Source organism: Manacus candei, unplaced genomic scaffold, assembly GCF_025592945.1.
Source record: "Manacus candei isolate 608988 ecotype Guabito, Panama unplaced genomic scaffold, ASM2559294v1 h1tg000008l, whole genome shotgun sequence".
Classification (NCBI taxonomy): Eukaryota; Metazoa; Chordata; class Aves; order Passeriformes; family Pipridae; genus Manacus; species Manacus candei.
Genome location: NW_026138056.1, coordinates 17,718,822 through 17,741,026, shown reverse-complemented (window position 1 = coordinate 17,741,026; position 22,205 = coordinate 17,718,822). Strand labels below are relative to the sequence as shown.

The window sequence follows — 22,205 nt, the reverse complement described above, 5'->3', positions numbered from 1 at the left end:
GTCAGTTATCCAAATAGTTTGAATTTTGCCTACAGGCAACACCTGGTAAATAATGTATGCCTTTTGCTAATTTGTGTAGCAGAGGAGTTTGATGGGAGTTAGACGAGTTATTCTCTTTCATTATTTTGTATACTGGAGAGGTTAAATTACCTTTAAGATGCTGATAGTGGTTCTATGGAGTGAGCTGTGTAGGTTCATCCCTACAGAGACTCCTACATGCACCTGGAAGCTAACCTGGGTGGACTGTGTAAAAGCAAGAGCAGAAACTTGCTCAATATTTTTTGAATAAGTGTTTAAGTGAGATCTGGGAACTGAATATAAGTCTAAACTGATCTAAACCAAACTGAGTGTAACCACACCCCACTGTATTTGTACCACATTGGAATGCATAGTGTTGATTCGTGCCGGTTTTGTAAAAACCACTGCATGTATGGTCTAAATAAAGGAGAAGTCTATGCCACTTTTGCTGGATCTAAACTGAAACGGCTATGGGGATATCCATCTCAAATTGCACTGCAGGAGGGCTGTGCTCTGTGCCTCAGGACACTTAGTTCTCTCTGGTGATCACTGTGCTGTTTGTACGGAGATTGCCCAATTTATGCAGTCAGATTTCTTCTCCCCAGACTTGCTCCCTGGTGAAGGCAGTCTGACCAGCAAAGCCTGAACTGAACTACAACAGAAGCAATAACACCCCTACCTCCTTTTAATCCATCCCAGCCAGGTGTTGGGCTGCTATGAACACCCTCCAGAGGAGAGGTTGTGGTGGATGGCAGGCAGGCAAAAAGGGGTTTCTCACACTGGGGAGTTTTGCTGTGTGTGAGAAAAGAAAGTAAAGTGGCCACAGCAGGAGGCAATTAAGTAGTGCAAAGAGGTGCATACTAATAAGGATAGGGTGGGCATAACAATCATGGATGTTACTGCACCCTTATGTGAGTTGCAGAGCTGTGGCCGGGCACAGGGATGCCAGCCCTTGGTTTGACCCTGTCCCACTGCCTGTTCCCAGGGAAAGGAGAAGGGCAGGAGGAAAACAGGCCCTGCAGTTGCTGTTTATGTTTTTTCAGCACTGCTTTGACATATAAGCCTTCAGAGCTGAATATATTCCAGAGCTCTCACTTTAAAAAGATACCATTTTTCTTCTACCTTGGCTGCTTTATCTTGCTCTTTTCGAAACCCTTTCAGTTCTGTTGATCAGAGATCATCTTTGTGATGATCGCTGTGCACTCAACCTCTCATATCAGTTTCCTTTCCACTCTATTTTTCTCTTATTGTTTCCAGTGCCAGCCCTGCTGCTAATCCCAGCCAGCCCACAGCTCACCCAGGAGCAGGGCGGGAAAGCAGCACAACAGCTAATACCCGTGCCCTTCCTATTGTGGTCGATCAGCAGGGATGCTGTAAGAGCAGGACAGCAATGTAAACATCAACCTCCTTTCTCCTTCCCTCTGCCGGCCCTGCGGCGCACTCTCCATCCCAGCTCCACAATGACCTTCCCCCCTAGCTGAATTCCCTCCTCCTGCTGTGGGCCACCCTCCAGTGCCTTCCTGCCCCAAGGTTTCTCCATGAACAAGCAGCGAAGTCCATCGATTCAGAGCAAATACAACCTCTTCTTTGCTTTGAATATTTGGGGGAGTAGTTATGTCTCTCCTAAAAAAATATAGCTGAGTTTCGGATCTGTTGTAGCCCCTCTTGTAATCACTCAACTTACATTTTGAGTTCAAACTGGAGTTACAATGCTGCCAAGGGTCTGCTTGTCTGTGTGTTTGTGCGTGCCTGTCTTTTAGATTACATCTATGGAGAGCAATTTGAAAACAATAGAAGAAGAGAACAAACTCATAGAGCAGAACAACGAGAGCCTGTTGAAGGAGTTAGCTGGCTTAAGCCAAGCCCTTATCTCCAGTCTCGCTGACATTCAGCTTCCACAGATGGTAAGACCACAGCCAGCAGCTTTGCACCTTCTTTGAGACTGTCTTGCCAGCGCTTGAAGCAGATGAGCAAGCTCAGGGACCAGCAGGAGCACTGAAGCTACAGTAGCAGAGAGCTCTTTTAGCCTGATTTACTTTGCAGAGATGCTGGATCATGAAATCTGTGTGATGGCAGGCACAGTTGCTTCCAGGACTGAGCCAGCACTGGTATCTTTACCCTATACCACACTGTGCAAAGCAGGCTTTTTCCCCGTCTCTCCCTATCTGAACATCCACCCTGCACAAAGAGTGAAAATTTCACACTGAGAATCCTTATTTACTCTGCTTCCAAATCAAAACTTTAAACTGTTTAATACAGGTGATTTTTCTGAAGCCAAAAAAGCTCTACCTTCTCAAAAATTTCACACCTTGCTTGCAAACACAGGCCAAATCCACAGAGGTACTTGGGTTTCCAGTCCCCTTTCCAAATGTCAAGAGTGCCACTGAAAGATTAAGTAAGGACGGTTAGGGGGAATGTCAGCCACAATCTCAGAGCCAAATAAGCAACAACAAAAAAAAGCTACAGTAATCATAATATCTCCAACTCCTTTGCTTGCTTGGAAAGTGCGTGGATCCCCCCAGCACTGCAACTCCTGTCATTTCCACAACCCCTCCATTAATACAGATGGTTGCCCTGTTTATGACTTCTCCCCAGTTGCCATATCGCTACTTTTCCATGCTTTGGGGTTGGGTGTTTGGGTTTTTTTGGCCTAATTTTATCTCTTACAATTATAATCTGTTTTGTCTTCATTTAGGGGCCAATCAGCGAGCAGAATTTCGAAGCATATGTAAATACACTCACAGACATGTACAGCAATCTGGAACGGGACTATTCCCCCGAATGCAAAGCTCTGCTGGAAAGTATCAAACAGGCAGTGAAGGGCATCCATGTGTAGGATGTGAAAGCTGCTGGGCAACAGAAATTACTTAACAGCAGTAAACTCCAGATGGATCTGTTAGGAGTTCATGTACTGCTAAGGGGTGTAGGTTGCCATGCTGCATTTACAATTGCAACATTGCACTAATTTTTTCCCAGCTGACATAAAAAAAAAAGAATAAAACCACAACAGACTATTTGTATTAACAGCAATGCACTCTGTTAGTATATTGTATTTATTTCAGTACAATTTCTTTTTTTTTTTCTTCTTTTGCACTCAGTTTTTGTAAAGTGAATGTAAAAAGTGTGTGCAACTATTTTTTATATTTTTTATTTATTTCTAATCAAAGAGTTGGTTTTTTTATCTTTTAACAGCATTTTTGCAGCCTGCCATATTTTTACAAATGTGTTTATTAATTTATTTTCCAACAAGATTTTAAATAGACTGAAAGTTATACTGTAAATTAAATAACTTGCTGGGTTTGTACAGGAAGATAAAAAAAACCTATGAAAGTAACAAATGACTGAACCGTGGTTCTAGTTTTATTTTCCTCACATCCTGCTTTTTTATAATGGCTTTGTATCAGAAATGGGTTTGCAGTAACACGAGATGTGAAGATGCACGGAATGAGAAGACAAATGGTGCCCACTAGTGGGGAACTTGGGCTCTTAAAAGCACAGTATGCTGGAAAACAGTGTGTTAAAGAATACGTTAGCAATAATGAAATATAGCAATCAGCAAAGCACTTGACTTGGCTGTGTGATTTAGCCTATGAGAATGATTATTTAAAATGTTTCAAGAGAACTTCAGATTTATTTTACCACTGCAGTTTTTGTTCAGAGTTAGCTCATGAAGGGAAATGACAATTATCTCTAAACAAGAAGGGTAATTAGGCAGGTACTGATACTTTTTTAATATGAGACGTTGAGGTTTTACCCAAGTGACCAGTATTGCTATGGAATTGGATTTGGATTTGAAAAATGCAAGCACATCCCAAGCTAAAGGCTTTTTGCATAACGAGTCGAACACATCTCCCCTGAAATGGCATTTAATACTGGTTTGAACTTAACGGCAGCTGAGAAGGCAGCGGACTGGAGGGGAATAATACTCCTCTGGCCTGACGGTGGTTGCTTGTCTCTTGGAATGACTGGTAGCAACGCCGTGACTGGTTTCTCCTATCTTTCTTCACTAAGACTAGGCTGATACTGAGTTTGTTACCAGTCTCTTGGTAGGATACCAAGTGCTACAGAGTGTAAGACAGGTGGAGGTGTGGACAGACGAGCACTTGCACAGAGGTGCCAGCGTGCACCTCGGTATCTGGTTAGCCTGGGTATGGAATTTCTGAGTCCGTCAGAAACTAGCGGTTGCTATAACAGAGGCAATGTCTATTTCAGGGATTGTAAGTAATTAAGCATTGTTTCAAAAGTTTTTTTTATATTTATTTTTTTTAAGAAAAAGGTATAAACAACCAGCTAAACTGCCTTTTTTGTATGCACACACACCTCATGTGCATATGTGCCTCAGTGTAAATGTATACATGGATCTAGCGTGTGTTTAATTTTTCCGTGCTATAATGAAAGTGTTTATTTTTATTAGCCGCATTTATATTTAGATTGAATATGATGGCATTCACAGGCTTGACATATACAATTATATTATTACTGTTTCTGCACAAAAGTACTATTCAGAAGTGATTCAACTCTCATGCACTGTGGTCACTGTTCTGCATTAGGTGGGGCTTGCTTTTTGTTGGGAGGTTGATTCAACTCTCCGATCTTAGTTTAGACAGGGGAAAATGTATGTTCTTAGGAGCTGTGTTTATTTTTAAATTGATTTTTCAAAAGCTACCATACGTGCTGTCTAATATAAATAGGAGAACACCAAACAAAAATTTGCTATTAAAGTTATTGTTCTTGCTAAAAACACAAAAAGCAAACATTTGTTATACTTGTTAAATGCATACAAAATGAGTTCACTCATTACAAAGACTAAAATTTAATTTACTAAATATTTTAACAAATTTGTTATATATTTTATTTAAGTAAAAAAAATCTCTTACTGACCTATGTATTTATTATTATGATTTACTATGGCTTCAGGTTAATTTATCTGTGTTTGGTTGTTTGCTCAGGATGTTCTGTGAAGTATGTTTGTATTTATTTGCCTCCCTTGTACTTGATGTGTTTTGTAATGTGCACTGTTTTTTTTTCTTTCAGTTTTCCTTTTATTTGTGTTTAAATGCATTGATGAGCTATACTGTAAATTAGACCTTTTGTAAAGAGCAATGATGTATGCATTTTTTTAATTTGGAGTAGTTTGTATACTGTTTCTTCATACAATTAATATTTCTTACATCAAAACAACAAAATTGTGTTCTGTGCTGTACATTTGGTGTATGGTAGAAAATAAAATTGATAATGAAATATTGCAGCAAGTTTTTTGGGTTTTTTATCCTCTATATGTTGACTTATATTTTACTTTCTTAACTGCACCTGGCACTATACAATGTGTCAGATGTTTCACTTGCTTTGTGTACAAAATGTGTCATCCCTGTAAGTAAATGTCTGACATAAATAATTTAATTAGTGTTTTACTTTGTCAATTTGAAATAAGAAGGAGAAAAATAGAACCGTTTAAGAGGTCCTTTTCACTTCCGAAGGGAAAAAAATCAAGATGATAATCACTGCATTATTTAATGCATTCTTTTCTTGGCAGTTGTAGACTTCATTTATACTGATAAAGTACAGGATTTGTGCTGACCTTTAACAGCTGCTAAATGATGTTTAAACATAAAAGCCATTGTAAAGTTTCCAGCAATTCGGAACCGCCCACTGTTCCAGTGCAATTTTCTGCGGAGAATTGCAGTGCTTAGATGTTGCACAAATAAAAATCTGCTGGTTTTAGAAAGACAATATTTCCACCTAATGGACTTTCTTTTTTCACTGCTCGTTGTAGCGAAAACAGGCCAGTTTTATTTAGGATGCATGCTAATGGCTTCAGGAGCATTTCTTGTCTCAGATTCCAACTTTCCACGGATAGAGAATAATTTTCACTTAGAAAACAAGGCAAATTTAAATCCCATAAAGTAACTGGTAATTGTTTATTTGAATAGACATATTTAGATAAACCAAAATGGACCCTGACACTGAAAAGCTATGTCCTGAATTTAAATAGAATAGAATTTCAAAATTTGCATCACATGAATCCTGGATGTTCACAAATCTTGATGAGTTTGGACTCTAGAGTTAGCAAAAGGCTGGGATGGAGACAGACCTGTCCTGGGAAGCTCTGCTCCACTGGGGTTCAGAGTTTTCTTTGTTCTAGGACACTTACCCAAAGACAGCATGAACTGGTTCTTAGTTAATTATTAGTTACTTACATAATGTTTTAATGAATATAAATAATATTTTTAAGGGTTCTTAAAATTACTTTCACTTGGACCTTCAGATAAGCAGACATTAAAAGGGCAATGTCTTCTCCCACATCACAGATGAAGCAGAAACAGGTTTACTTTAGCAATGTGCCCTAATGCTAAACACATAAAGACTTCAGCCAAGATTTTCATTTTGTCTGACTGCCTAAATTCAAATCACAAATTTAGAAGGCCTTATTGTCAGATAGGCATCTCTTCACATCTCATTTTTCAAAGATTTATACTAAATCTGATCATCTGCTATTTACAAGACTGGGGAAAGACAGTGGTATGAGGCTGTTAGGCTCTAGGTACATGTTAAGAAAACTATGCTGTATTCTCAAATATTTCCAGCAATCTGAGAGGGAATGTGAGCAGAAAAATACTTTTCCTAGTGGTTTTGGATGGGAAATACGATATTCACAGTTAATTGATTACATTATTATTATTATCTAAAGACTATCTTATCTACATTCATCTTTAAACAACTTGCTCTGATAATATTTCAGTATTGAAATTATGGCCTTTCTCCAATAAAAAAGAATAGTGTAAATACTTAAACCATATTCATTATTTAACTTATATAAGCTGCGGAGTCAGGAGTATCCCAAAAAGAACAAAACATGTTGTGCTTGAAACAACCTTTAAAACCATTTTTGTTTTCTGAAGTTTCCATTTTTTAACAATAGTTCTGAATCGATCCCTATAGAAAGGGGAAAAGTACTTGATTCGGAAAAAATACATAAATTCCAATTATTGAATTAACTTGAATGGAATTGAAGTTTTAAATATTAAGGAGATGGAAGGAGAGCAAGAACAGTTAACATTTGTTGTCCTGACAGATCAGGAAGCCTATCCTGCTTCTTAAATAATCACAACAAAGATTTTTGAGTCTGTGTTGTAGAAAACAAATTCTGTAGAAAACAGATTCTATTTTATTCTATTAGCACCAGAATTTTATATAGAATTCTATATTTTATATAGAATTTTGTTTCTATTTACTAATTAAGCATCTCTTGTCTCCTTCTGACTTAGTATATCTATCTAACTATGTCGTGGCTTTTCTACTCAATGTCCCTTCATTCTACTTACATCGTACTTTTAATAAGTCACGGGATTTCTTGATGGGAATTTGCTATCATGCAATCATACAGAGTTGTGACAGAAGTCATCTCCTTGGTTTCTCCCTGTGTTCCAACAGTGCAATACGTTCTACCTGTTTTACCGTTTCTGCTATGCTTAGTTTTTTTATGACTTGTGCAGCTGTATAACTTGGACACTGCCAGGAGATCTGTACGAGATGAAGTCCTTTGTTCAACTTGCTCAGGATACCGTGAGATGATAGAACTCCATTTAGCTTTTGTGTAATGTAGGACAGTGACCTAGTTTCAGTACCTTTCAATATCTCATTCTGGCTTCGTTTTCTTCTGTCTCTTTTGGTCTAGTAAGTCTTAGACAGCCAAGCTTACACATAATTGCATCAAGGATTAGTCTGATTTCCTGTCTGACTTCATGGTACAAATTGCTTCAACTGCATTTCATTCTTAACGAATGTTCCCAGGGACATTGTCTAAGTAAATCTCAGGACTTTTCAGTTATGTGATAACAATTACTATTTAGGTGGCTGCTGCCTGCTCCTGAAACTGTTACTGCATGGGATTTTTTCAAACCAGCTTTTGGTGCCCAGCACCAGATTTTGGTGCCCAGCTTCACATCGTTTGAAGTGGCCTCATTTTTAGATGCTAAATGCACAGCTGTTTTTGCCAAGCAGGGCCTTTTCAAAATTCTCTTCTCTGGCCAATCCAAATTACTAGCTAATAAGTTTTCATATTATTATTTCATAGCATTGTTTTATATATATATATATATATTTATATATATATATATATGCACCATCAAATTCCATACTTGTACCCATCCCAGGTATTGAAGAAAACATAATTTATGTTACATCAAGCTTAACTCTGACTCACACCAAACTTGTCTTTTACTGTTTGTGCACACCTTTTTTATCTTATTTTTTGACAGAAAATAAAATAAGAAGAAAAAACAAAGGACTGAATGTCATTTTTTATCGAACTGAAGATATCATCTGTTCAACCAGTTCCCTGAAGCTTGGGCTAGGGTTTAATGTATGTGGCCTGAAATATTCCTCAAATACATGTACCATCTCATGTGCACCCTCTGCATACTTCTAAAATAAACAAAATCTGGATTAGGAATCAGGTTCTATACTGATTTCAAAATTACTGGGATGAAATTGATGTGATCCTTTAGAAGCATGATGAGCTTAGTTCCCTTGGGAGGGAAGTGCCTAGAATTGTGAGACAGTTTATTTAATCCTGATGTATGATCAAAAAGACCTCAGGAAAGGAATGAAGGTTTATAAAACTCATCTTACCAGAAAAACGTGTATAAATTGATTTCCTTCAGAGAAAGTACAGTGCAATTTCCATAGACTGAAGAACTGAGCTCTTTGCACTGACACATGGCAGAGACATCACATGTAGAGCATCAGTGCTGAAGACTGTGAGGGGATGCCTTGTGTTTCCCAGTTGGCAAGAGACAAAATGGAACCCCAGGAAGCCCAACTTTAGGCCTTACTCAGGCTTATGGATAACCCTGAGCAAGACACTTGATTCTAGCTCTGTTTTAACATCTGGGAAACAAAAACGACTTTGAAGTGCATTAGGAATGAGCAACATCAGTCTTACAACAGGGCATGTGGTACATGTGTGTGTATACAATAAGGAAGGAAGAGCCTTAGCACATGTGTAAGGGCATAGAGCAGCTATTACTGTGTGACAGGCAATACACTATCAGTTTCACAACAGCAATTGCTGTGCTTGATGAGAGATACCTGAAATACTGCACTACATATTCCATGCCTTGAGGGCAGTCATAACTCTGATGCAACCACTTTGTTCCCTGCATTTTAGGGTCACTGCATGGTCCCAGCTAAGGCATTCAGATCTGCTGCCTCTGGTTTGGTTCCTACACCTGTTAGAACCATCTCCACTCTATATACCCCAAGTTCACTAGAAATCTCTACTCTTCCTCTTTCAAACACTATCAGCTCTCACACAAAGCCCATCACGTAGGTTTCGCTCCTTTTTTTTTCCTTCTAAGGCATCATTACAGTCTTCATTTTATTGCTATGCTTCTTACATTGTTCCCCTTGAAAATATTTTCTAGTTAGTGCTGCTGGTCAGTCTCAAACTAAATTTTCAAAATGCAGAGGCTAAATTTCAAAACAACAGAAGAAAAGGCTATAAAAGCAAAAGCATTTTTACTGAGATAATGGAGCTCCTAGAGATTTTGTGAAAAATCAGCTGATTGCTATGAAAGCAAAATTATGATTCATGGGAAGAGAGAAGAGGAGGGAGGTTCAGCTGTTACAGATTCTGTTTGGCAAGGACTGGCTCCAGATCAGCGTGATGTACAACTCAGACTAGCAGCAAGAGTTAGTGCAAGGTTGGCCAAAGAACTGTACCCTTGTGCTCGGTGCAGTGTCAAAGGATGTACACGATACAAATATTATGCATAAGTATAAATATTTGAGCAAGAAAGCAGATAAACAAGCAGTGACTACAGCCTCCGTGTTAATAGTGACACTGACAGGGTCAGGGGCACAGGGCAGAAAACCACAGAACTCCGTTGGGTGCCCTACTACATCAGCTCCACCCAGTGCAGAACAGGTCTGTTTTCCAAATGTGGATCTTTACCAATTTTGTCACACTAAATACCCCCTCAGCCTGCTATAGTATCATCATGAAGAGTGTTGCTACCTTTCCTTCTTGGGGAAGCACACACTACCTCTGAGCTCTAGCTCACCCCACGGTGAGTTTACGTCTGGAAGAATGAAGGCATTTCCCAGCATCAGCTGAGCAGGCAAAGCCTTGCTGGGGAAAAAATCAGCAGTGCAAAACTCCAACAGCCAGCATGTCTGCTTTCTCAGGCTGAGGTTTGGTGGGGGTGGCTGGTGGCAGGGAGGAACCAAGGTGCTGGCTGTGTGCCTTTTCTCCTCTGCATGTTGGCAGCTTCCCAGGTACTGCCATTTCCAAGCAGGTAGCGGCTGGAGGCCGCTGGCTGGCTGGAGGCCGCTGGAGTCCTCCAGACTGGAGGCAACCCTTTTTTTTTTTTCTGCAAGAGGCTTAAATCTCCTTTCACCATCTTGGGAGCATAGCGTGACTGCAGACATCACTGGCTGGCCCGGCTACCACTGTTCATGATGCCCTTTTTATTACCAGATTAGAGGACATTGTCGTGACGCGTATGAGGCCTTTCAGATAAGGCGCTGTACAAGTTCCAGCAGGTTCCAAATACAACAGCACGGCTTTCGTATCCAGCCTACAGGATCAGAGTTTATTTCCCCAATGCAGACAGCTTTGCACTGCCTTCCTGTTAATTAAAGTAGTGATTACAATACTGCACTGTTTACATGCAAGATTTTGCATGGTCTTGGCCATTCACGTGCAAATGAACTTGTAAGCCTTTCTGTGCCCTAAAATCTGCTGATGTCAGTCTTCCAATTCTAAGTCCACGTTGTAGGACATGTGGCTTTCTATAGCTTAGCTTTGATGCCCCCAAGTCATATTATCTTGTTTCTGAGCTTCATTATGATAAATCTTTCACTGGTTTTAAATAAAAAACTTTAATTGTACCGTTCTTATTCAGCTTAGGTTTTGGCTCCTGAAGGCAGCAGTTTTAATTGCATCATTTGTATAGTGGCCCAATATGTTTTGGTGTGAAAAGTGCATTATCACGTTTAATTTTGCATTATTTTCCCCATATGTTTTAGTTACACTAAAACTTCATATGGGAAGTGATGAGGCTTTCCCACTGCTCCCTCATTCTCTCCTCAGTGATTTTTAATGAGCTAAGACCACACTATTTTCTTTTGTTCTCATCAGTTGAGGTTTTAGGGAGATGTTTATTTGTAGGGTAATTCTTGTATTTATGTAGAGCAAGGCATTAGACATTTTTATCCTCTACTTATTAACAAGCCAGATGGTACCGGCTGCTACCCACACAATTCCAATTATCAGATGGCAAACTGAAATATACGTGGGGCAAATGAGAAGATGTATATTAAAGAAACATCATGAAGAATTGGCTTCTCAGAGATGTTGATTCACAAAGGGGTACTAGCAATTAGGTATGACAGCCTGCTGCTGAACGTACAGTGTTGGCCTGGGGGTGCAAGCATTCAGCCTCCAAAATTTTAATACTATCTCTTTCTTTCCCCTATAGTATGAATACGTATCTTGGAGATCTAATTCATGTCTTTCATCCTTTAGATTTCTTGTCTGCTTCAGAGTGATATGTAATATCAAAGCCAATCAGCAAGTTAAGATACCCCAGAAAGAAACAGAAGAGCTGAAAATTAGCATGAAGTTTGTGAATCACATTTCCTAATACACTCTCATGCACTTCTTGGTATATACCTCTCCAACATCAAAATGAGGATCTAACAAAGTATTGCTATTCCAGGTCTCAAACTGACCTAGAAATTACAATTTATGTGTGGATTTTTGCTTAAGGGCAACTCTCAACTTCGGGCTTAAATATAAGGAGGTCTGGTCATGCTTATTACGGTTGGCTTCACGGTCTTTTAAAACAACTTTTGTAAATTCAGAACCTAGACCCAGTCCTTAGTTAGGGATTCACTCTACATCGTTGACACATATCGGTATTAAAGAATGAGTGTTTTAATGGTAGGTTTTATGTTGCTTTGCTGTGTTTTTTTTTTTCTGACCAGAAGACACACCATCTATAGGAAAAGTTTTGGGGTAAAAACTGTGCATTTGTGCCTTCTTTATTTTGACACAAAAGTAAAACACACACAAGTTGGCTGTGAAGATGGTGAATTATTTGTGAAGCTTTTGTGTAACATTTCTATTCCTTTTCCCCCCCAGCTGAAGCTAAAAGTGTTAACCCAAATCAAACTGTGAAGAAATTGATGTCCTCAGGTCAGATCAGCTAGAGGAAAAAGTTATTTATGCTAAAGTAATGGGTTTTTAAAGTCCTTCATTCATATAGGCTACTAGGAGGTTAATCATCTATATGAGCGGATTTTGCAAAAGTTGTATTGTGAAGCGTTTCAGGCTGTTTCTAGTTTCTGTTTATAGTACCCAATGAAGTGAACACCTTCTCTTTTAACAGCTGCTCTCACAATGCCAGGGAAAAGGTACTCTCCTCGCAGCTGTTCCTGGTTCTAACACATAGAACTTACAGATCTTGGGGATGTCTTAACAGGATCTTTGAAAAACAAGTCTGCGTGGTTTAAACACCATCTACACTTCAAACAGTTGACTATGAGCAAATGGCACATGTGAAAATTCTCACTCCTGTTCATGGAGAAGTGAAAGATGCATGCAGGCATTTGTCTGCCGTTTGGTTACACAAGTAAATGCTACTTCTTCGTTCTCACCTTCCATCTGTGAAATGGGGTGACTAATAACATTCTTTTCCTCTAGATGTTAGCAGTAAATTTGAGCAAGATCTGCAGTGGTCTCTAGGATTCTCTAAGTGAGATCCTAATTGTAAAGTGGCGGTACAGCCAGTCACACAGTTTTTGGGAGTTCAGACAGAGCTTTTGTACCTGGCTTAACAGGTACAAAAAACCCAAAACAAACCCAAAACATTGTCCAGTGCTTGTTCATTCCAGTGAAAGCAGCCAATTGCCTAGTTTATGGTAGAGATAAAGGTTAGGCAAAGTGGAGAGATTCAAAATAAGCATCTCCTTGTACATCCAAGGTGCCAGTCTTTCTGAGTTTACACAATTGTCATAGAGGGTCACTTTTTTGCTTTAATGCCCTAAAATCCACCAGGCCAAAGTTTAATTTGATTTCTCAAAATAAGGAAGCCAACACTGGATCAGATGCTTGGAGATCACTGACATCCTATTTATTGTCAGGTCTGGATTGCAAAGAAGTGATTCAATAGCTGAACATCTGTGTACTTGCTCACATAGAGTTGCTGTTTCACCCACAAGCAGCTGTGGAGTAGACAGGCAAAATTCTCTACATGGTGATAATTACAGTGTGCATTACAAAGGAGGCATAGACATAAGAGCATGCAATCAGATTGGTTTTTTTAACTTTGGAACAGAGAAACACTGCTAAATCCAAGGCTAATATACATAAAATAGGTTTCTCAGCCAAAGGAGAGGAACGTTTAGTCAGATCTGAACAAGATTAGGAATTTCACTTACTAAGCAGGAAACTTTCTCCAGTCTCGGTTTTGCTTCAATAGAAGCAGTGGTTAAGAGCAACATCAGGCACACAAAGTCTTCCAGAGACTAAAATACAATTGATTGTCTGTGGATCTGCATTTTGCTTTAATATGCTTTTTTTACTTGCTACACATGCCTGCCTGCTCTGTCCTAAGCAGTGGCATTAGCCATTATATTATTATTACTGACCACTGCTGTAGTGGTGACAGCTGGGTATCTTTATCAAAGATCACGATCTTTTCATTTCTCATCTTATGCTTTTTCAGCCTTTTGGTCACATCTTTACATGAATGTTATTGCAGGCCCAGAAAAAAAAAAAAGTGAATGAAATCTTTCTCACACCTGAGGCAAGCAGCTATGCACTGCAGAAACACTATAAAGTAGAGTTTAAATGAAATAAAATAGGATTTCATTAATGCATGATCTTTGTGTACAGGACAGCCTTTTCCCTGCATTCTGGATCTATAAGCTCAACTTGCTTTTTCATTGCTAGGAGCTGAAAGGGATTCAAGAAACAGTGCCTTCCTTGGGTTAATTCTGACACTGAATTCACTGTTTAAATGTTCACATGAGAGTATGAGTGTGCTAGTGTGACCTTTTGGGAATCACTGCCCACACAGCAAGAGAGAACAGTCTCACCCCAGGTAAACAGAGCAGCCTGGACTGTGGCAGGAGTGAATATATCATAAAATAAAAAAATTATGCCAAAACAAGAAGATGAAATGATGTCAGGAGTCCAAGACTGTATCTTATTTTAAAATGGTCATATTTTATTATCATAGGGGTTTCTAGTACAGTAATACTATGCAGCAAATTCCTTTTCTAAGCAGTAGTTTGGTCCATATGTTTACATTAAATTTATGGTGAAGAAAAATAAAAACCAAGTTGTGTTTTTTTACCAACAGGAAGTCTTGGTTTTGCACCTGAAACATTCGGGAACTGTATTTCTTTCATTGTCTAAACTGGTTCCATAATTTCACAGTTTTTTCTCTGAGGGAAGATACTAGTCACAGAAAGATTTCTGACGGGGGAAAAAAAAAAGATAGGTCATTCTATGAAAGCAAACCAGCTGTCAAGGTTTTGGTTGTTCCTCTAATAGGTAGCTGTGGAAAAGCATTGTTTGGATAGAATAATTGCAAATCTGGGATTGTGGCATTCCATAGTGTGCACAGGAGGAAAATAAGGAAACGGAAGATTTAATTTGAAGTAAAAAATTTAATTTAAGGGAAAACCCATTGGAGAGGAAGAGATATGAAAGGTGGTAATGGGAGCGCCACTGCTGCCTGCAGTCAGGGCTGGGCACTGACTGAGTAGAATGTGTCTTTGCTGAGACCTATTATAATTTTCTAACATACCTGGAACAAAGGTGTGTGGTCAACGAGTGCCTGTCAATGACTTTAGATGCCTAAAGTGCAGAGTATCTGGTATTGATGATGTTATGGGTCTCCCACCAGGAAAACCCTATGGGGTGGCTGCAGGTAGCCCCTGGCTCTGGTGAAATCCCTGTCTGGGTTTGCTGGCACAGGAACAGATCTGCAGTGCCCAGATTCGGCCCAGGTGTAAACTCCATTGCTTAAAGCCTGCAGAGAAGTGTTCGTCCATCGTTTGCCTGTGTCTCCAAGTACTATTTGACACTCTTACATCAGCAGTGCCCAGGGGGCTTGTAACAACTTATACTAGCTGGGGCTCATCCTCCTGTATTTTATATCCCACAGAGGAGAACAAAAATTCAGCAACATGCTTAAATGTGTTAGTGTGAGTTGAACACAGTTGTTCTGCTGACCTTAATGGTCCTATTCATATGCTTAAAGCAGGGCCTGCACTCAAGTACACTGCTGAATCAGCTCTTATGTGTGTACTGAAATATAACAGTGATTTCTGCAATCAAGGCCAGTGCCAAGCTCTGGTACATCCCTGCCTAGAGTCAAGATATTAGACCATTGCTGCTGTGTGTAGTAGCTGGCATTGCAGCTCCTCTTCCCCAGGCCTGCTGAAGATGAGCAGGAAGCATCCACACAAATTGGCTCATGCTGCTTCTTTAATAATTCATGTATTTTTGCTCTCTTCTATAGTTAATGAACCTCCCCCACTCTCACCCTCGTTCTCTCTCCCTCTCCCATTCAGTCAGTTTGTTGTGGTTTCATGTATCTAATCCATCTGTCACTCGATTATAGCTATCGAGCACCTGTTATGGATTTCTAGAGTTTCATTCAAGCTGTTGACAAGTTATTCACAAATTGGCCCTTGTCACACTGTCATCGTGTGGAGTGCACTTTAGTGAATTCTTTTGGGTACACAAAATAATGAACAGAAGACAGCAAGGCTTGTGAATTAAGCAGTTTCCTATTCCCAATATTTAAAGAATGGTTAGCTAATTGGAAGTTTATTCTTGGTGATATATTTTTTAAGCCCTTTTCTTAAAATATTTTGTCTTCTCCATGCAGACCCTTTTGCATGAATATGCACAACACAACTTGATTGAGCTGTCAGGGCAAGCTATGTTGACAATGATGCTTTATTTTATACAGTCTATGTTGCAGCTGTGACAAGTTGATCATTGCTTCCTCTGTACAGTGCTACTTGCCTACGCTGCTTTGATACTAGCGGGGAAAGCAGAGGGCTGGCTGACTGACTAACCTTCAGAAGCTGCAAAACTCCTCTCCTCAGGTGGTTATTTGTTTTATTTTTCTCTGAAGGACACCAGGCAGAAATGAGGTATCAGAGGAGACAAAGGTCACTACCCAAGAGTGAAGCATCTCCTGAACAAAGCCTTAAAAAAGTTAAGGCTAAAAGTAGGTTCAGCTATGTCTTGAAAAATCCTCACTTTCATAACAAAATTTCAAATATCTCAGTACTAGAAAGTCTAGAAATAAATTTTTTCACTCAGTTTTTATTTCTGCTTCCATACAGTTGTTACTTAGACTTTTACCCCACACTGCTCACATAACTCCTAACTTCTGACTGTGCTCTGCTGTCACTCCCCAAATACTCTTGATATTATAACCAGCTTTTAGTGTTGTAGTAAGGACCTTGAAAGTAATGTGGTATGAGGATAACATAAGCTAAAAGAGGATTCCAATATATTCTCCCAGTGCAGTTTGTTAGTGGTGTAGAAGAAGGCATTTGCAAATACAGGCAGTGATTGATCTGTTTGCAGCTATGAAATAAGTTATTTATGCACAACTTGGCTCAAAACAAGTAAATGTAGTGCATGCGTATCTGTATATTTAAAATCTATTTTGCATCAATGAACATATGTACATTTTCCTAGTGTAGTCTGTGAATCCTTTGAATAAGATTCCAGGGCTTCGGTGTTTTGATCTTTGAAGAGGATTTTTTTTCTAAATTCAAAAGGACAGAAACTAAACTTTAGCAATTGCCTCGTCCATATGGGGTGCAAACACAGCACTAGAAAATTATCTGGCAATTGCAAAAGGGCTAAATTACTTCTGCTCACTTGTTAGATTTCTTAATGCTGAGCGGCTTGATGTTGTTAAGATCCGTTTTACTCTGTGGTTTCACAGGGAGAAATCCAGCCGGCCTGATCATTGCTCTGACAAACCAATAGGTGGCAGGACTTCAAAGCAAACTGTGAAATAATAAAGCCATTATAAAGAACTTTAAAATAGAAAGTGCCGCTGTCCCAATAGTTAATAGCTTAACAGTTAACTCAGAAGATGTTATTTTTAGAGTTTTTTGAATATGTTTATAATCATTTAATGCTCAAATCTGTAAACTGCAGTTCAGATACTCAAAACAACTTCCTTTCAGTCAAACAAAACAGAGTTTCAGGCTGTTTGTAAGGACGTTTAGGTATTAGAGGATGCTGATAGGCATCCGTGATTTTTAAGGCACATAATATTCATATTCACACAAATATTTAGATATCTAAATATTTAGTTACTTATGCTGTGTGATACTGTGAAACTGATCTTTCAGTTCAGGAAACCTTTAGGGATACCAGTATAAAGAAGTTATGATAATAAATTCCATTTTCAAAAACAATTTCCCTTGGGCCAGATCATACACTCAAGCTGAAGAGGCTTCACCAAGAGTTTTAAAACTAGATCACAGTGAATCCATCAGTGCAAATCAGTAATGGCAACTTCTCACCTGCTGCTATCCAACACACTCAAATGAGCCTAATCTCAACTTCAGCACCACGGTATTGAGCTGCTCTGCCTCAAACAGAGACTCCAGAAGCCCTGACATCAGGGTTTTAGCCTGGATACCTATCCCATCTTTTTATTAGTACCCATCCAGCAGTGTTCTCAGCATGCCTGAGGCATGCTGTTTCCCAGCACCATGGCAGAAAAATAAATATAGGCCACCTCTAGATGGAAGGAAAGCCAACTCCAGACTACATGACAGCTAAGGGATAATGAGAATAATAGGATAAGTGCAGCAGAGATGGCCTTCAAGACAGGCAGAAGTTTTGACAACTAGGGCACAGGCTGCTTAAGTAGTTGACTTGGCTGTGGTGCCCATGTCCAGCAGAGAGCTTGCAGCCAAGGATCCTGTGTGAGGGGAGCCACCTCTAAACTGGCATCACATCAGTTGCTTAGATGCATAAGCCCCATTCTTCAGCTTTGCACTATTGGCTAATTTAGGCAGCTTCCCTGCTCAGCTGTTTGCCTTAAAAAGCTGAAAATCCCTTTCTTACAAGCTTAGCAATTCCCATATAGGGATCCCAAGCTGCAAACAGACACTCAAGTTGATGCTGAAATTACAAGCTGTGAGCAGTCGAGGAGTTGTGTTGTGCATCTCTGCCAAACAATGCTGAAAACCATCTATATAAATCCCTTCAAATCCTAAATCTTGCTGGCTGTGACGAAACTAGGCTAGGGGGGCTTAAATCACTTTTGAAAATTAATGTAGGATCCTAAGTCACTTATGTGCCTTTGAAAAATTTATCCTTAAAAGTTGGATGCTCAAAAGTGATTTTGCTTCACAAGAACTACTGCTAAGTTTCAGAAATTATTCCTGAAGTGTGCATGAATAAAAAATTATTCATAGAAATAAGGGTATCACCATCTGTCTAAATAAAAGTAAAGCATAAAACAGGCACAAAAACATATTGGTGTTTGAGCTTTTTTAGTTCATCACTTTGAAATGAGTTGGTTTTCATTGGCTTTAAAAAAAAAACTACAATGTGTTCCTTCTAATTGTTTTTAACACATAAACCCAAATGTTTTCCAAGTATCTCTGATGGGTGGTGTGGGCATTTAATTACAGGATCCTGGTAATGAGGATATCTTGGCCCTTTGAATTGTTTTCTTGGGTGAAGCCAAAAAGAAGTCTCAGGTGTTTTATAACTGCTGAAGCATTGTACTGTAAGGAACTCACAGCACCACATAAGACCACAAGTCTTATTTTTGCATAAGAAAAATAAGGTCTGTAAAAATTACATGTTTTACCTTCATTTCAGTTTTGTTAGTCTTCTGTCTTTAGTGTAATTTAGAGGTATTCCTTCCTACTCTGAAATGGTTCAAGGAGTGAATAGCTTTGAAGAAAAGAAGTAAGTATGGACAGAAGCAGCTGTTGAAGATCATTGACAGAACTGTATAAATTTGGGCTAGATTCAGGTGTTGGTTACACCAATGAAAAATCAGCACAAATCTCACTTCTATATATGCTTCTGATGTTGCTGCATTTCCATAATATGCACCTGTAGTGAGACATGAGGCTGAGCAGAACACCTTGTCTTAGTATTTCTGTTGCCTGCTCTCTTGAGCAAAAGCAGCCTTTGTATATCTACTCATTTCCTTTAAATGCTTCTCTTCTCAGCAGCTCTCAAACATTTTAAAAATGGGCTTCTTTTCTTTGATAATTTGGGCACCCCTTATAGTCATGCATGGGAAGATTCTACAGGTATTTCCATCTCTAGCATGCCCCAAACTTTACATCCCAACCTCCTTCTCATTTCCCATTTTCATGGTGTCTGCTCCCCGTAAAATATTTTTTTTCAATACTTTAGTAAAGCCATCAAGGTGTTCTGTTGTCTCCTGCAGCCCACGTGGCTCTCAGCAACCCAATCAAGTGCTCCTCTGGAGAAGGGAAATCTGTAAGTACATTGTTAGTACAGAACATGTAGGTGAAGTGAACCAAGAAAAAGAAACCCCAAACAAACAAACAAATAAAACCCCCCAAAAACCAAGGAAAACTTCTGTTAGATCTTATCCTGCTCTGAAGATTTATCGAGTCTTTCCTGTACATCACCATTTCAAGCACGACTGGTTTGAGCTGTTGTCTCCTTGAGCCATACAGGCAGTCGTGGGGTTGAGGTGGCTTTGTGGCAGATAGTTGTGTAATTTCTTCTACTTGATAAGTATAATCTCCTGCCATGTCTTTTTCCATTTGCTTCTCTTGTTACTGAAGAAATGCTCAGTTTCATAAAAGCTGACATGCCCTGAGAAATTCTATGTACTCTTTCTTTTACAGAGCCTGTGCATGTAGATCTCTGAAGGCATACAGGAGATGTTTGACTTTGCATAGAACAAAGGCTCCCAAATTCATTGTTAGGGAATGCCTGTGGGGGGAAGAAAAACACCAACAAAACCCAACCTACTTGCCTTTTGACATGTACTATAAAAAGACTGAGTTGGTGAGAAATAGCTTATGTGCACAAAATAAAAATGTACTGTATCTGCCTTTTTCTTTGGGGATTAGCAGAAAGAAAATTGATTTATTTTTGGTGGCGTTTCCTCCCCTGGGCCTAGAGAAAATCAGAACTCTAGATTATGACCAGGTAAGGTTTTTAAAAAATGTATAATTGCGTAAATTTTTTCCCCTAGTTAATATTGCTAAATTTAAACCTTGCATTAACTAATTGCTAAGACTTAAATGTGGACTACTTGCTCATAAATGTTGATTAAACTATTAAAAATCTTATTATCATAAATAAACATTGAAAGAAATGTTTGCTATAGTGCTTATTTTACCTTCTTTCATTCATCTGTCAACCACAGTCTTAGATGGAGAGGTTAATAATAATTTAAAAATGTAGCAGCTGAGGACTAGAACTATTTCTATGCAGATGGCAGGGTGAATGGCTGCTTACAAATACATGTATATAAGTATGTATATATCAGTTGAGCGACTATCATATATATATATTAGTTAGGTAGTTTCATAGCTTTATATATGAATATAAATATATATATTTTGATTTTGATGAGAATTACTTTGATTACCACTCTATCTTAGACAGTTGTCAATAGTTGCACAGATAGGACTAGATCAGAGTGGTTAATTCTTGCCTGCTCTGCATAAAGGTGTATAAACAATATCAAAACCCACACAGGAGTGATGAATCAGGCTAGTCACAGGAATTTTTACTCATTAGTGGACCAAGTATACAGGAGGATGAGTGCATGTTTTTAACAAAAAACTGGTGCCATTTAAAAGCCACTATTTAAAGTATTTATTCTAACTCAGTTGCATAAAAGCACAATATTAAAATCAGTCAGGTAACAGTAAGATTTTCTTTCAATGACTTCTCACAGCAAAAGGCTTTCACTGTTTCTACGCATCGACCTTTCAGCAAACATAGGGTGAGTTGCCATTAAAGGTTTTTTAGGACATTATTGGTGTGATTTTTTTTTTACTTTAATTTTCATGCTACTTTGCTTTTGACTATGCACCAGGGATATTTTTAGATTATTGATGACTGCACCATCTGGCTGTATTCTATTAATACCAGTGTAACTGAGTTTTGCAAACTCTCTCCTTCAGTTCAAACCCTTCAGCAACACATCTTTCCACAGCTACAGCAGGTAGTCTAGAGTGAATGACCTTGGTTGCATTAAGCAATAGAAAGTACTTCCTCATGTTTTAAGCAGTATTTCTACCTGTATTTTCTGGCAGTTGTAAATGTGGGACTTCAAAGTCAGAGGATGGAAACAGATTTCAAGCTTAATTATCTCATATCCTCAATTCTGAATCCATCTGGATTTTGCTGAATGCAGAAACTTGATGGCTGGGGGTGTTGTCAGCGGTGTCATGGTCTAAAGAAACACTAAAGGACTTTGCCTGGTATGAATTGCTGCAAGAGGGCCCTCACCAAGGGAGTGGAAGTTCAGCGTCATATTTGTGGTAGAGCTGGACCTGGAGAAATTCTAATATTTTTGACCCTGGAAAAATTTCTGCTAGGTCTTAAATAGGTTGATATGAAAGCAGTGCAGAGAATCTGGATTGAGGTTTTTGTAAGCTCTTTTCCTCATGGTTTCCAACCACCACCTTAAGAGAAAAAATCAAATATTTCAGCATTCATGGCTTTGCTTTTAACAACAGTTTTGTCTGGCCTGCATGATTAATTTTTAAGTTCCGGCTATACTACATGATATTTTCAGTGCTTCCATATTTTTTTTTTTTAAAAGCATAGTAATTCACAGAATTCACTAGAATAATGGATTAAGCACTTCACAGCCTAGTTATACCAAACGCTGTACTTGGTTTTCACTCATAATAATGCAAACGTTTAACCATATTTTTATAATCCTTAGAATTTTGACTTTTCCTGAGTTTTTATTCTGAGATTTGAAAAGCAAAAATTTGTTGACACAAGGGGTTTTGATACTACACTGCTGAATATCCATGAAGCTAAAAACAAATGTTAGTCACAGAGATAAAATTAATTGCAAATAGAGAATGCCCTGCTTCTGTTGCTCCCCATATTCTATGGATTATTTTAAAAACATTATTATGAAAAAACCCCACAT

The 22,205-nt window shown here is 38.8% G+C and overlaps 1 protein-coding gene across 6 annotated transcripts in view; it reads left to right on the top strand.

The window, feature by feature from the left end:
• Window positions 1-5,212, top strand: part of ST18 (ST18 C2H2C-type zinc finger transcription factor) — a 182,684-nt gene extending 177,472 nt beyond the window's left edge. For all 6 annotated transcript variants that reach the window (XM_051774222.1, XM_051774229.1, XM_051774264.1 and 3 more), the window contains 2 exons: window positions 1,779-1,922; window positions 2,714-5,212. In XM_051774222.1, coding sequence (XP_051630182.1) covers window positions 1,779-1,922; window positions 2,714-2,854 — 285 coding nt within the window. In that variant the 3' untranslated portion in view covers window positions 2,855-5,212. The remainder of the gene's footprint in view (window positions 1-1,778; window positions 1,923-2,713) is intronic.
• Window positions 5,213-22,205: the final 16,993 nt, after the last annotated feature.